This window comes from Humulus lupulus, chromosome 5 (assembly GCF_963169125.1).
Source record: "Humulus lupulus chromosome 5, drHumLupu1.1, whole genome shotgun sequence".
Lineage (NCBI taxonomy): Eukaryota > Viridiplantae > Streptophyta > Magnoliopsida > Rosales > Cannabaceae > Humulus > Humulus lupulus.
In genome coordinates, this window is record NC_084797.1 from 120,693,411 (window position 1) to 120,707,483 (window position 14,073).

The 14,073-nt window shown below is 38.0% G+C and overlaps 1 protein-coding gene across 1 annotated transcript; it reads left to right on the forward strand.

The window, feature by feature from the left end:
• Nucleotides 1-441: 441 nt before the first annotated feature.
• On the forward strand, nt 442-5,058 carry LOC133777617 (transcription factor UNE10). Its single transcript, XM_062217307.1, has 6 exons — nt 442-813; nt 978-1,767; nt 1,931-2,032; nt 2,493-2,558; nt 4,115-4,468; nt 4,596-5,058. Exons 1-6 carry the CDS (start codon nt 710-712, stop codon nt 4,677-4,679), a joined length of 1,500 nt encoding a protein of 499 aa, XP_062073291.1. The 5' UTR covers nt 442-709; the 3' UTR covers nt 4,680-5,058.
• Nucleotides 5,059-14,073: the final 9,015 nt, after the last annotated feature.

Consider the following 14,073-nt stretch of genomic DNA (forward strand, 5'->3'; position numbering starts at 1 on the left):
GAATTTTTTAATTTATTTCAATTTTTATTAATTTTTAATTTATTAAATGAATTAATATAACGTATAAAACTTGATTGTATTTTTGTTAAATTGAAAATTTGTTTTGAAATAAAAAATGCAAGGATAGTATTTTGATAAGTTTTGTAAAATGTAGAATCCCAAATATCATTTAAATAAACAAAGGGTATGTGGCATACATGATTTTTTTTTTTTTCTTTCTGCTATACGTACATGTGAGTCACAAGTGTGACATACATGTATCCTTAAATATTATATATAATGTTAAAAGGAGGCCGTATATAATATAATTCTATATTTCCTTTCATACTAGATATATAATGGTACAGCTCATGATACTAGTATTATTTTACCCCCAAGTAGGGACATACAGAGACCAAAGTATTATGATCGATTTTTTTTAAAAAAAAAAATTGAACCATTTTCATCCTATTCTTCTGTTCACTTATTTCACTCTGAGACTAGGGAAAAACTTTCGAGTAATAGATACTAGTGATAAAAAGTTTATCTGAGAAAAAACACCAGATATATTAATAGTACTATCGACCTTCTCTTTTCCTCAGACAAAACATCTTCATTTTCTTCGTCCTCCATCCCCTTCACCTCCCACTCCTCCTAGTATTCTTACTCCTCGTCAAACCCACAAAATAAGTACTAGCTATCTAGTATATAATTAAGCAATACAACAAAAATGAGCCAGTGTGTTCCCAGTTGGGATCTCGACGACAGTACTAGTGCCCCTGCCAGACTGCCCCTTCGCTCCCGCTCCAATTCCACCGCTACTGATGTCCCCTTGTACTCCTCTCTCTCTCACTCTCTCTTTATAAATATATATATATATATATATATTTATACACACATAAGTATATATTACATGAGTATTTAAAGTACTTTTTTTTGTTTGTGTATATGTACATATATATAATATTGGTGTTAATGATAATGGGAATTTGATGCAGGTTAGACTATGAGGTGGCCGAGCTGACATGGGAAAACGGCCAAATAGCCATGCACGGTTTGGGGCCACCGCGAGTGCCGAACAAGAACATAAGTAGCAGTTGGCCTGAGAAGCCACGCGTCGGTGGCACCCTCGAGTCCATAGTCAATCAAGCCACCCGACCCTCAACGCTATCACTACCTCGCAAGCACCCTGCAGTTCTCGCCACTGCTTCTGCCGCCGGAGACGAGTTGGTCCCCTGGATCAAGGGCCACCACGTCTTGCCAGCTGCAGCCCTGTGCAATACCATGACCATGGACGCTCAAGTCCCTTGCTCTAACCGGGCTAAATCTCACGATAATAATGATCGGGCTAGCGAACGTGCGTCGGCTCGAGATAGCGTGATGGTGCCAGGAATCGGAGCTTGCCGTGGCCGGGTTATTGGATCGTACACGCAGGTAGCATCGTGCAGTGGCGCCGTTACACAAGAGGAGAATAATAATAATAATAATAATAACAACAATAATAATATCGCCGGAGGCTTTGTAGTTCCTGAGAAACGAGGGAGCAGGACAGTGGTGGAGGCGGCGGCGCGTGAGTGGAGCAGCCCAGCCGACCCAAGTATGAGTGGAACCAGCGCCACGTTTGGGACTGGGAGCCAGCCAGTTAGATTACACTCGTGTGATAGAGAGACGGCTTTGGGTTACGGTTCTACTTCGATGGGGTCGCCGGAGCATGCCAGCCCCGACAAGCGTTCTAAAAAGAGAACCGCCACTGATGATCACAACTCCTTTTGTCACAGTAGATCACAGGCAAGTACTATATAGTATTATTTCCTCATCACTAATTTTTGTTATACATATATGTGTGCAGTTTAAAATTTTTTTGTATATCAAAATATGTAAGATATTTTAGTTTTAAATATTGTTTTATTGATTAAATAATATATATGCACATGTTTGTTGGATATAATAGAGGGAGTCAGGTGATGAAGAGGACAAAAGGAAGGTAACCGGAAAATCATCTGTTTCAACTAAAAGGAGTAGAGCTGCTGCTATTCATAATCAATCTGAACGAGTATGTCTTAATCTTTTTCTCAGTTTATACGATTTATTTATTGGAACAATTATTAGAAGAGAGAACAAAATTGCATTCTTTGGAAGGAAAAAAAAACTTGTGGACAGTTTTCAGTTATAGTTATTAATTAATTTCAGCCAAAGATATATGTTGAACTTAATATATATATATATATTTAAGAAAACTTAAACAATATTCAATTGGGCTATTTAGCTCCTTACAAAAGTTTTGTCGATTATAAAAACAATTTTTTCTTCTCTGTTCTATTACATCAGAACAAAAGTATTTTTAAAGTTTTTTTTTTCTTTTAATTATTTTTTATGAATTTATTTTGGTGTGGCTATGGTAGCTATTGTACGAGATGATAAATGAGGACTTTTAGATTTAAATATATGATTTGCATATTATGTTGACAGATTTGTCATTATAAATGTAATTTGTTTCTGTTTGGTTGCATCAGAAAAGGAGAGATAAGATCAACCAAAGGATGAAGACACTGCAGAAACTGGTCCCAAATTCCAGCAAGGTATGAGTACGATAGATATTCTATTCCTATTTTGTGGGCTTAATTTAATTATAGATGTATATATTATTATTATTATTATTTTCTTTCTATTTGAACCTTTAAATCTTTTCGTCCGTACAAATAGATATAATGTGGTTACCGCCACTCGAGAACTAATAATAAGTTACAACAACTATAAATTTACAATGTAATATGAAAAATAAATGTGGATACATAAATATATAAATAGAAGTCTGACTACACTACTTGGGTTCAATGACTACACTACTTGGGTTCAATAATTTAAGTTTATAATGGTGACCAAGAGAAACAAGTGGGTATAACTAGTTAAATAAACTCGCATATCCAAAGGCTGAGTTTGACACATAGATCATGTAAGATTCCATATGTTCATGAGAGCTAGGAACATGTACAAAAGGCCATAAACTTAAGAGACAATGATTGACATACATATAAATATAGATATATAACTTATAAGAGGGGGTGGTCCAAAGCCTTTAAATGAATTCAAATTGTTAAGGGTCTTTCGGCAATGACACAGAGACCCAATGATCCTAGTCCACACAAACCCTTATTTGCTGAGTTACAAGTTGACATGAGGAGGCTGCTAGTGTTAGGTGTGGAGACAGCTACCTGCAGCTCCACATATAAATATTAAATCCCTAACAAGTGGTGGGGCCTATGGGGGCCTCATTATCAAGAGTGTCTAAACTGTTGCAATAACACACTTCTCTACTCTACCATCCTACCTATTTCACTTGTAAAAATGCTGGACTTTATTTGATATATGCTTCAAAAGATGGGATAATAAGGGAATACTTAAAGAAAAAGGGTTCTTTCTTGCTTCTCATCTGTCCAATTTACCCTTTAATAATTTTATTACTGTACAATAATGTGTGCATTCCCTTTCTTATATATATATATATATATATAAACAATTAATTAATTTGGTACTTTCACCTCTAAAAATATACAGGACAAGGAAGTACATGTGTAAGTCCAACTTTCAAAAGTAAGAATGGAGAGTAATACTAAAATGCATATTGCGCCCACCATAATTAATATGTGTGTGAATCTTGCATAAAAAATTTAATATTGTGTTTGGCACTTATATGTACTGTAACATTGTTAAAATTAAATGCCTACGAATAGATGGTACTTTTGTGTATATGTAATAGGAGTAAAACAACATAGCTAGTTTTTAACAACTACTTTCCAAGAGTCAGTGCCTGTATTTGGGTTTGGGTAAGGCTTTTGTGTTATAGGTATTTTTATGTAAAAAAATAAAAATTAAAGTTGTAATAAGGCTTTAATTTGGTGTAAAAATATATCTATCTATCTATCTATCTAAAATAATAACGAATCTATAGAAATTTTTTTTAGTATCATCATAACATTCTAAGATAAAAAAAATTTGTAGAAAATTAGCCTTATGATCCTCTAGTTAGTATGAATGTCTATATTATATTGATTGATGAGTTATTTAATATAGTTTTATATGTATAGGAAACATGTATAACATTGTTAATTATATATTTTCATTATTATAATTACAGACTGATAAAGCTTCAATGCTGGACGAAGTGATCGATTATCTGAAACAATTGCAAGCACAAGTTCAAATGATGAACAGAATGAACATGCCAGCTATGATGTTGCCAATGGCTGCTATGCAACAACAACTTCAAATGTCCATGATGAATAGCATGGGGATGGGAATGGGCATGGCCATGGAGACAATGGGCCGCCCCAACCTTGCTGGAATCTCTCCAGCACTTCATGCAAATCCATTCATGCCAATGACCTCCTGGGATGGCTCTGCCGCTACTGCCACTGAAGGCCGATTACAACCTCAATTGCCAACAGTTATTCCCGATCCCTTAGCCTCATTCTTTGCATGTCAATCCCAGGTACGTACTTATTAAGAATTTTCACCTTTCACTAATCTAAGTAGTTGGATTAAATGAGTGCATGATTCTATTATTAAATTCCTAATTATTGAAAATCATGTCTCATATACGTATACATTTATTACAGCCTATGGCACCAGAGGCTTATAGTAGGATGGCTGCAATGTACCAACAGCTTCATCAACCTCCGACTTCAAGTTCTAAGAACTAATATAATCATATGATGAGAATATCGTTAACATCTATATAAGAGGGCCAAAGGCCAAAATCAATCAAATACCTATTCATGTGTATTATATTTGGACAATTAAAGATTTGGTGAAAACCATACTATTTTATGTTTAGGTTCTGGGTTAATTATGAATATGTATTGTAATTGAAATTAATTTATTAGATTTGGTGAAAATTATATATTTTACATGTGTAGTTTTGGTCGAAAAACAAAATATTAGGAGATCAAGAGTTCACGATGGATTTGGATGTGATGGTCCATAAAATAATTCTTGTACAATTTAAATTTGCACGTACTTCAAGTTATGATTCAGTTGTAATTTTTAATATTTTTTCAATCTTACCAATTTGTTATAGCATATATTGTTTATTATTTACGTAAATAATTTGGTAATTAGTACTTTGAATAACTATATTGTTCTTTTCTAACACGTGTAGTACAAAGTGTAACTAACACCATCATTCAAATGGTCCTATATATATCTTGACATATAATGAATGCATGCAATCTAAGGGTACTTCTCTCTCTCTCTCTCTTAATATACGTATAATATCTTTAATATATTTATATATATTTTAAAATCTTATATTAAGAAAAGCGCCTAATTATTATTAAATTTTTAAAACTTATAAACTATGTCTGAGTTTAAGATAAAATAAAATATTTATGTAAAATTATTGTTATGCCTTGTTAAAACTACTTGGAAAAGAATTACTTTTATGACAAGTAAAAAAAACGTCATCATAAGTTTTTGGCATTAGTCTTAAAGTGACCCCGAAACTACAACTTATGTCATCTTTCATTAGCCGACGTCATATAGCCAATGCCCAAGATACAAAATAAATTAAAAAATTAATCAAATCATAATATTCAATACCCAGACTTTCACATTAATAGAACCTGAAGTCTCTTTGCATTCTTAATTTCTCATTGCTTCAAGATGCTTAGTCAATTCATTGCAACTGCTCCTAATATGTCCCTTTTTGTGACAATAATAATTTCACTTCTCTCCAATAATGTGACCTGGCTGCAATTATCTCTTCTGTCATTATACATTCCTCTTGACTACTCCTTCCACGATTTGATTCTGACCTAATTGTCACAAGAGCTTGATCACTATGAGACAAACTGCTTAGTTTCTTGATACTCTCTGTCTCCAAAAGAGCAGTTAACACCTCATCCATAATTAAAGTGGTCTTTCCAACTAAAAGTGTACTTACCATTGTCTCATGATTTTATTAGAGGAGCTTTATCTTCTTCATCAATTTGGACCTCTACATTTAACAATTGAGTTATGAATTTATTAAATCTATTTATATGATCCCTAACATCTTCCCCTTCAATCATCTTTAACTCATAAAATTGCTTCTTCAAATATAACCTATTTGTTAGGGATTTAGACATATAAAATTTCTCTATCTTTTTCCATAACTCAGAAAGACGCGTTTCATTCAATACAATATACTTTAATTCAAGAGTCAAACTTAAGCGAATACTGCTTGCCGATTTTTCCTGCAGCTCTTCCCAATCTTCATCATTCATACTCTCAGGCTTCGTCCCTACAGTGCTTTCATGAGCCCTTGTGGTACCAAAAAATCTTTCACTATGCTTTGCCATGCACTAAAATTGTTCTTTCTATAAAAAATCTCATTCTCGAATTTTGTGGAGAACATCATCTTCGACATATTTAGAGAAGATCTGAACCTTGACTCTAATACCACTTGTTGGGGAAAAAATGACAAACTTCAAGTGTAACAGAAATAATAAAGAAGAATAGAAAAAAATAAACAATCAAATTCTCTATATTTCTTAGTTTCATGATTCTTACATCACCATGGATGAGTCTTCTTCAATTTCGACTTTGAAATTCATGACTCAAGATTTTGTTAGACTTGATAGATTTTATAGGACTAATGTGGTGCATTGGCTAGATAAAATTAGGTTTCTTCTCACGTCCTTAAAGGTGTACAACACCTTAGACAATGACCTACAGACAATAGATCCCCCAAAGGAGAATGATATTCAAGAGGTCATCAATAAAAGGAAGAAACGTAAAGAAGATGAGCTCATTTATCAAGGTCACATCCTCAAAGCCCTCTCAGTTCATCTATTCGACCTCTATCCCAACACCAAGTCTGCCAAAGAGATATGAAATACCTTGTATTATAAGTACAAATTCGAGGAAAAAGGTACAAAATTCCTTATTATTCAGTACATAGAGTTTAAATTTGTGGATAGGCCCATGAAATTTCCCATTTAATTATAAGCTCGTTGGACTTAAATTCAAGACCCGTATTATTTTCTATTGGTTAATTAATTAAATCATTATTTAAATCCTTTATCAAATTAATTATTTACAATTTGACCCTTGATTTAAACTTATTTATTAATTTAGACATCAATTTTTCTTAATTAATAAATCTTCCCTAAAATATCTTTTCTTCTCTAAATTGCATAACACTGTGAAATTATCCAAAATTGACCTGGTCAACTTTGATAATTCAAATTGATAATTAAATCAAATAATTGAGACTATCAAGATGATTTTATCCAAGGTACTGTGAGGACCATGAGACTATGAAATTAAGCTCCAATAAGTTATCATAAATTTAACAAATAAATTTACCAACTTATTAATTCCTCGTGACTCCACTAAAGACTTGGAATTGTACTCTTGAATTCATTGAATGCTCTATAAGCAATTAAAATACGTTATTAGTTATCCATTGTTACAACCATAACTATTACTCAATCCTCTATAGACGGTCTACAATGAGATGGGACTAAAATACAATTTTACCTCTCATTGTATTTTATCCTTAAAACACTTAGTTCCTTGTAAATGATATTTCAGTAAACTAATATTAATTATTGAAATGAGATATCTATCAGTTAGCACCTTGAACCAAACCAAAAGGAAACCATCGTTTTAATTCTTCATTAGAAGCCATAGATGTTCATATCAATGATTAACACTCCCACTCAGTTATACTATCGAGTTCCCAAGATGTAAGTATGGGCTAGTACGTAGGGTAAGCTGGTAACGAACAATCCAAAGAACTCAAATAATACAATCAGTTAGAATACTAACCACTCAAAATTGAGATTGAATTGACTTATGGTTAACTATATGATATGACTAGAATAGATAATAATGATATGTCTTCTTATCTTATCTACTGTTAATATCAGTCTAGTTTGATGTAACAAATACATCCGTTCTTATCTACTTTGCTAATGTTCCGGAAAGAACATAACACTTCAATGTATAAGTACATCATATCGTAGATTTGCAACTCAGTGTAAATCCTGTGCACTGACTAATCTTAGGACTAACATATTTTTGAACATATAATCATATTTATATTCCACTGTGATTATGTCACTATAAATATGATTAGCTATATGCTCGAGATTTAATAGAAGTTTATATTACACAAATAATCATGAAATAAAACATGTGAGCAAAGTGATTGACCAAGTCAAAAATGATTTCTATTCTTTTATTGATAATAAAATGAGATTACAAATAAATTGGGTTTTAATTAGGCCATAATTGAAACTAATGCCTTAATTCTACTAATCTCAATTCCTTGATATTCTTATGAAATGTAGCTTCTGGTAATGTCTTTGTAAACAAATCCGTAAGATTGTCTTCAGATGCAATCTTCATAACCTTCACATCTCTCCTGGCCACATATTCTCGAATTATGTGATACTTCCTTTCTATATGTTACTCCTCTTGTGACTTCGAGGTTCTTTCGAGTTGGCTATCGCTTCTGTGTTGTCACAAAGCAACACAAGTTGTTTATCCATTTCGGGAATAACACCAAAATTTGAATAGAACTTCTTTAGCCAGACTATTTCCTTAGCTGCTTCAGATGCAACTATGTATTCAACCTCCATGGTGGAATCTGAGATCACAGACTGCTTTACGCTTCTCCATATCATAGCTCCACCCCCAAGAGTAAACACCATTCAAGAAGTAGACTTCCTGTCATCGACATTAGTCTGAAAGTCTGAATCGGTGTAGCCTACAGGGTTCAGAACATCACCCTTATAACTGCTATCCAATGTTCCAGTCTTGGGTTTGACTTATATCTGATCACTACTCCCACTGCATAACAGATATCTGGTCTAGTACACAACATATCATACATCACACTTTCAACTGCAGATGCGTAAGGAACTTTTCTCATTGGATATTCCTCTTCAGGAGTCTGGGGAGACTGCGTCTTTGAAATATGAATTCCATGGCGGGACGGTAGACATCCTTTCTTGGACTTTGTCATTGAGAAACGTTCAAGCACTTTATCAATTTAAGCTGCTTAAGATACAACAAAGATTTTGTTCTTTCTATCCCTAATGACCTGGATACCCTTCACCAAAATCCTTCATCTGGAATTGAGTTCTCAGCCAATTCTTCACATCTGATAATTTCTTAACATTGTTTCCAATGAGTAAAGTATTATCTGCATAAAGAACCAGGAATACCACTATTTGATTTGCCTTCAGCTGGTAAACACAAGGCTCATCAATATTTTGTTCAAAGCGAAAGATTTTGATTATCTCATCAAACTTAATGTTCTAGGAATGAGAAACTTGCTTAAGTCCATAAATGGACCTATTCAACTTGCAAATTTTTCCTTCTTGTCCAGCTACTTTAAATCTTTATGGCTGATCCATATAAATGACTTCGTCAAGCTTCCCATGAAGAAAAGATGTCTTGATGTCCGTTTTCCAGATCTCATAGCCGAGAGCGTTTGCTATGGATAGGAGGATGCGAATGGACTTTAGTGTGGCTACCAAACAAAAAGTTTCCTCATAGTCCACGCCTTCTCTTTAGGTATAACCTTTTGCCACAAATTATGCTTTATAAGTTTCAATCTTTCCATCAACACCTCGTTTCTTCTTATAGATCCACTTGCACCCAATGGCCCTAATGTCACTAGGTGCTTCCACAAGTCATTTCCTATTTGAAAGACAATGAATCATCGTCCCAGATGAAATTTTAATAAAAGGAATCCATTTCCTGTTTCATGGCTTTGAGCCATAGTTCCTTTTCAGGGCAAGCCATTTCCTGTTTGAAAGACAATGAATCATCGTTATCAACAACCATATTGGTTTTGCCATCCAAACCATAGTGAACTGGGTTCCTAGAACCCTCCCACTATGACAAGGCTCCATGATTGTTTGCTCAGGAACAGTGGTACTTTCTTCATTTAAATCGACTTGCGTTGGTTGGACATGAAGAGTGGGAATTTCATCATCAACTTTCATTGATGATGATGAAAATTTGGTTGGAGTCAATTCTTCTACCATCTCCTCTGAAACTACTTTGCTGCACGATTTGAAATTTTTGACAAAGTCATTTTTCAGAAAAGTAGGATTCGTTGAAGTAAACACTTTCTTTTCAGAATGACTATAAAAAAGCCCACCCCCAGTGCCTTTAATATAGCCAAAAAACATGCAAAATTTGGTTTGCAGTTCTAGCTTTCCTTCCTTTTTCCTCAAGACGTGGGCAGGACACCCCGAGATTCTATATTGATGTAAACTGGGTTCATGACCATTCTAGCGTTCTAAAGGTGTTTTGGGGATTGATTTGGATTGTACGACATTTAGAATGTTGTTAGATATTTCAATTGCATGTCCCTAGAATGAAGTTGGCAGAGTTGAGTGTTTACCGAGTTTTTCGGAAACGAATAACTAACAGAATAATAAAAAGATAAGAACTGTAGAAATGCTGAAATGTAACTAAACAAATAGTGTTTTTACGTGGTTCAGGCGTTAACAAGCCCTAGTCCACGAGTCGATGTTATTATACTTGGGAAAGGTTACAGTAAGATGGCTGGTGCACAAGAACTTCACACACTCACAGTGTTTCTCTCGGGTTCTCTTGAAGAAGATCAAGCTAGAGAGATTTTAGTAGAGTTTTTGCTATCTGATTTTTTCGTCCCTCTCCTTGTAAAATGAAGGGGTCTTTATAGCTAGGGTTTTGGATTAGGGTTTTTCTCTACGTCCATGAGTCTTAATTACACCAGCCATAAATAGGGATACAATTATTGTAGTAGCATGGCTACAAGACTCTATGTGGGTATATTTACGTGAAAGTATGGGGAACACACAAAGTCAGCCGTCTTTTCCAAGTTGTCAGCGGAACAGTAGGCGAAAAGGTACCCTTAGGCGTGCTGGGATGTGTGCGGCTTTGACCTGACGGGCGTGTCAGGCGGGATCCTGTGTCAGGCGGATATCATTCCAAATATGCCTCCTCCAGGACTCGCCCGTTTGGCTTTGTTCCGTGCAAGGCACGGAACTGCTTCCGCGGAGACCACTTGAAGAGCTTCTCCTGGAAGGAGCTTCCCCGAAGGATACCCCTTCGGGAGTCCGGGAGAGTTGACGAGTTTCCGTATTGTGTTTGCTTGGAAGAGTAATCCGGACACTAAACGGGAGAGGCGAAGCCTTTCTGTTCATCCGCGAGCTCTGGTCACCTACCGTGAAAGACATCGATAATTCTGCTTCCCCGAGGTCATCAATCTAAACGCTATCCGGAAATCTGGATAACATTTACCCCCCAAGGTCACGGAGCTTTGAGAGATCCAGGAGCTTGTACAATCGGTTTCTTAGACTAAGCGAAGGGGCACCTTCTGTGTTCCCGGAAGCGTTCCTTTTTCCCGCCTGAGTGTTAGTATGAAAAAGAAAGGGAATTTCTTCTGTTTGAGATCAAGTACTCAAGTGCGGCAAGGACCACGTGTCATTCTGGGAATGGTTCTGTGACCAAGACGTGTGCGTGAGGCGACTGGTTGAGGATGCGTGCGTCAGTCATCTGACTAATGATTTGGTTTTTAATGGTACTCAGGGCCCGAGGTGGTGTAATGATGGGAAATAAATACTTTATTCCCATCCGAGGAGTCATAAATAGGATCGTCGCTTCCTCTCCAGCCGTTGGATCTGATGCACGCGGAATGGGAAGATCGGGACCGTCCACTTGAGGAATTCGAAACGGCTTCTTTCCTGCTATAAAAACGAGGGAAAGGACCTTTCTTCCTCTTTACGCTTTCAGATTCTCCATCTTTAGGATTTTCAGATTTCCAAACCTTCGACCTCTCAGGCTTCCCTGCTTACGTTCCCCCGAACTTGCCATTTCTTTTGGTAAGTATCTGGAAACTTTTCTTTTTGATTTGGCAGTGGGTTTATTCCCTGAAGTTTCTGGTTTGAATCGCCGTTCGTCTTTGCAGCTTTTACTTCTCGCGATCGTGCTGTGCAGTGATCCAGTTATTCCTTCAACCTCCAACTACCCGAATATCAGTAAGTATTTCTACTTTGCTCTTTCCTCCTAGACCTTAGGTTGTTGGTAGTTGTTAGAGTAGAGATTTCTGCCATTATTGCTTATGTGCATGCGTGAATAGGGCTTTGGTAGGCATGTGATCGATTGTGAGTCGATAAGTAGCCTTTTCTGCATGCTTTGGCGATTTGTGTTTGGAAAGTCGTTCCTTGTTTTGCTGTTTTAGGGCATAAGCATGAACGCCTTTAGGGTGTCTTTCTCTGGAAAAACACTTCTTTTGGTGGGCTTAGGCTCGGGGTCTGAGTCTGGTTCCTTGCTGCCCTTCGGGTGGCAGGGTGCCAATCCCTCGGTAAGCTCGGTGGGAGCCTCTCCAAGCAGTTTTCGGGGAGGGTCTCCCCGACGCCTTTGATACCACTAGGGTATGACAAGGGTGCTGACTGCTTAGAGTGTTTTCTTCTTTCTTTTCTTTTGTCCAGTGACGAACATCTCAAAGGAGCAACTCCTTGCTGTGGGAGAGGCTGATTCTGCCCAAGAGAAGGGCTCTCCTGTCGCTGGTGGAAAGGGGAAAGGAAAGGCGAAAGTGGTCGCGGCTAGCCCACCAACCTCCAATAGTTCCATCTGGGAGATGGACCAAAAGCCGAACCTTTTCAGGAATTATGGCATGCTGGAGCTGTATTCCTCTGAGGCAGGCCTGAAGAACATCCCAGGTCTGATGTGGCACCGTCTGTCGGTGCTGGGCGAGTCAGCTAGCCAGAGTCATGAGGGCTTCGGTGCCTGGAGCTGGGCACACATAGTGTGTGGGGTGCACTTGCCCCTAAGGAGTTACTTCGCCAATTTCTGTGTGAAGGCGGGGATTGCCCCCTTCCAGTTAATTCCTCCCAGCTACAAGCTCTTAGCAGGGTGGTTCATCTTTTGCAAGTCCCGGAGACTGGAAGCTCCTACCCCGGAGGAGGTGCTGTACTTTTACGGGTTGAAGTCTCAGCCTATGAGGGGTCATTCAGACAAGGTGGGGTTTTACAGGCTAGAAAGGCACCCAGACGTGATGTGCCCCACTTGTCATACCGCGAGGGTTCCAGACCTCCGGGAATACTGGTTCCTGACGACTGGCTTCCCGCTGAAGAGGGTGCCAGCCCTATCTTTGGACTTCAAAATCCCTGGTAAGCGCTCCTTCCTCTCCTTTTCAACTTTGTTTCTTTGCGTTTGATTTGCCTTTTGGGAGGATCTCTAACGCTTGTATTTGATTTTTGCAGAAGTCGTTCCGCGAACACCTCGCTGCGCGGAGATGATAAGGAGGTCCAAGTTCTACGAAGGGCTTTCTGAGGAAGAGTTGAAAGTGGAGGGACTTGTGACCTTCGAATCGTTGAGGGAGTATGGGTTACTCGCCTCCTTCCAAAATATCGAGCCAGTGAGTGGCAGGGGGCAGACTCAGGTGTCGGTTGACATCCGGGAGCAGATTGCCCTGGAGCTGTCTAAGGTGATCACCCAAGCAGCCCGGGACGAAAATACTTTATCTCCTAGTTGGGCGGAGAGGTTCCCCGACCCCCAGCCGGAGGAAGAGGAGATCGAGGCTCGCCACGCCGCGGCTTACCCTAACATAGGGGCTCCGGGGGCTAGTACCTCCGGGAGAGGTAAGACTAGTTTTCGGTTGATTCACACCCCCAGCCTGTCTGAGGTTTCCCGGACCTCTCAGATGGGGTTTGATCCCCGTTTCCTTAGGCTAGATCCGCGTAGGATACCTTTCGACAGGTATTGCGATAGGGTAGATGAGCTCCTTTGGTGTCTGAGTGACGATAGTCTGCCAGAAGGTGTCATCATGGTTGACCCTTCTTCTCTCAGCATGTCATTCCCGGACTTCAAGGAGTACGGGAGTTTCCTGGAGCAGGAAGCGATGTTTTGTTTTGCTCGGGGAAGGCCATCCACGTTTCTCGTGCATGGTCGTCCCTTTCAAACTTTTCTTTTTCTCGTTTCTTGTTCCCTGCTGGCGCGCTTGCTTGTGCTTTTTTGTTGATTGCCGCTTCTTACTTATTTTCTTTCTCATTGCTCGTTGGTTCGTTAACCTTGCTTTGTACGTTTCTTGCAGAGTACCCGGAA

What these genes read in the sequence shown, in the direction of transcription:
- LOC133777617 (XM_062217307.1), top strand. Translation starts at nt 710, where the DNA reads ATGAGCCAGTGTGTTCCCAGTTGGGATCTCGACGACAGTACTAGTGCC. An exon ending in ACCGCTACTGATGTCCCCTT is followed by an intron (nt 814 to 977) that starts GTACTCCTCTCT and finishes AATTTGATGCAG; the next exon opens with GTTAGACTATGAGGTGGCCG. An exon ending in TTCATAATCAATCTGAACGA is followed by an intron (nt 2,033 to 2,492) that starts GTATGTCTTAAT and finishes TGGTTGCATCAG; the next exon opens with AAAAGGAGAGATAAGATCAA.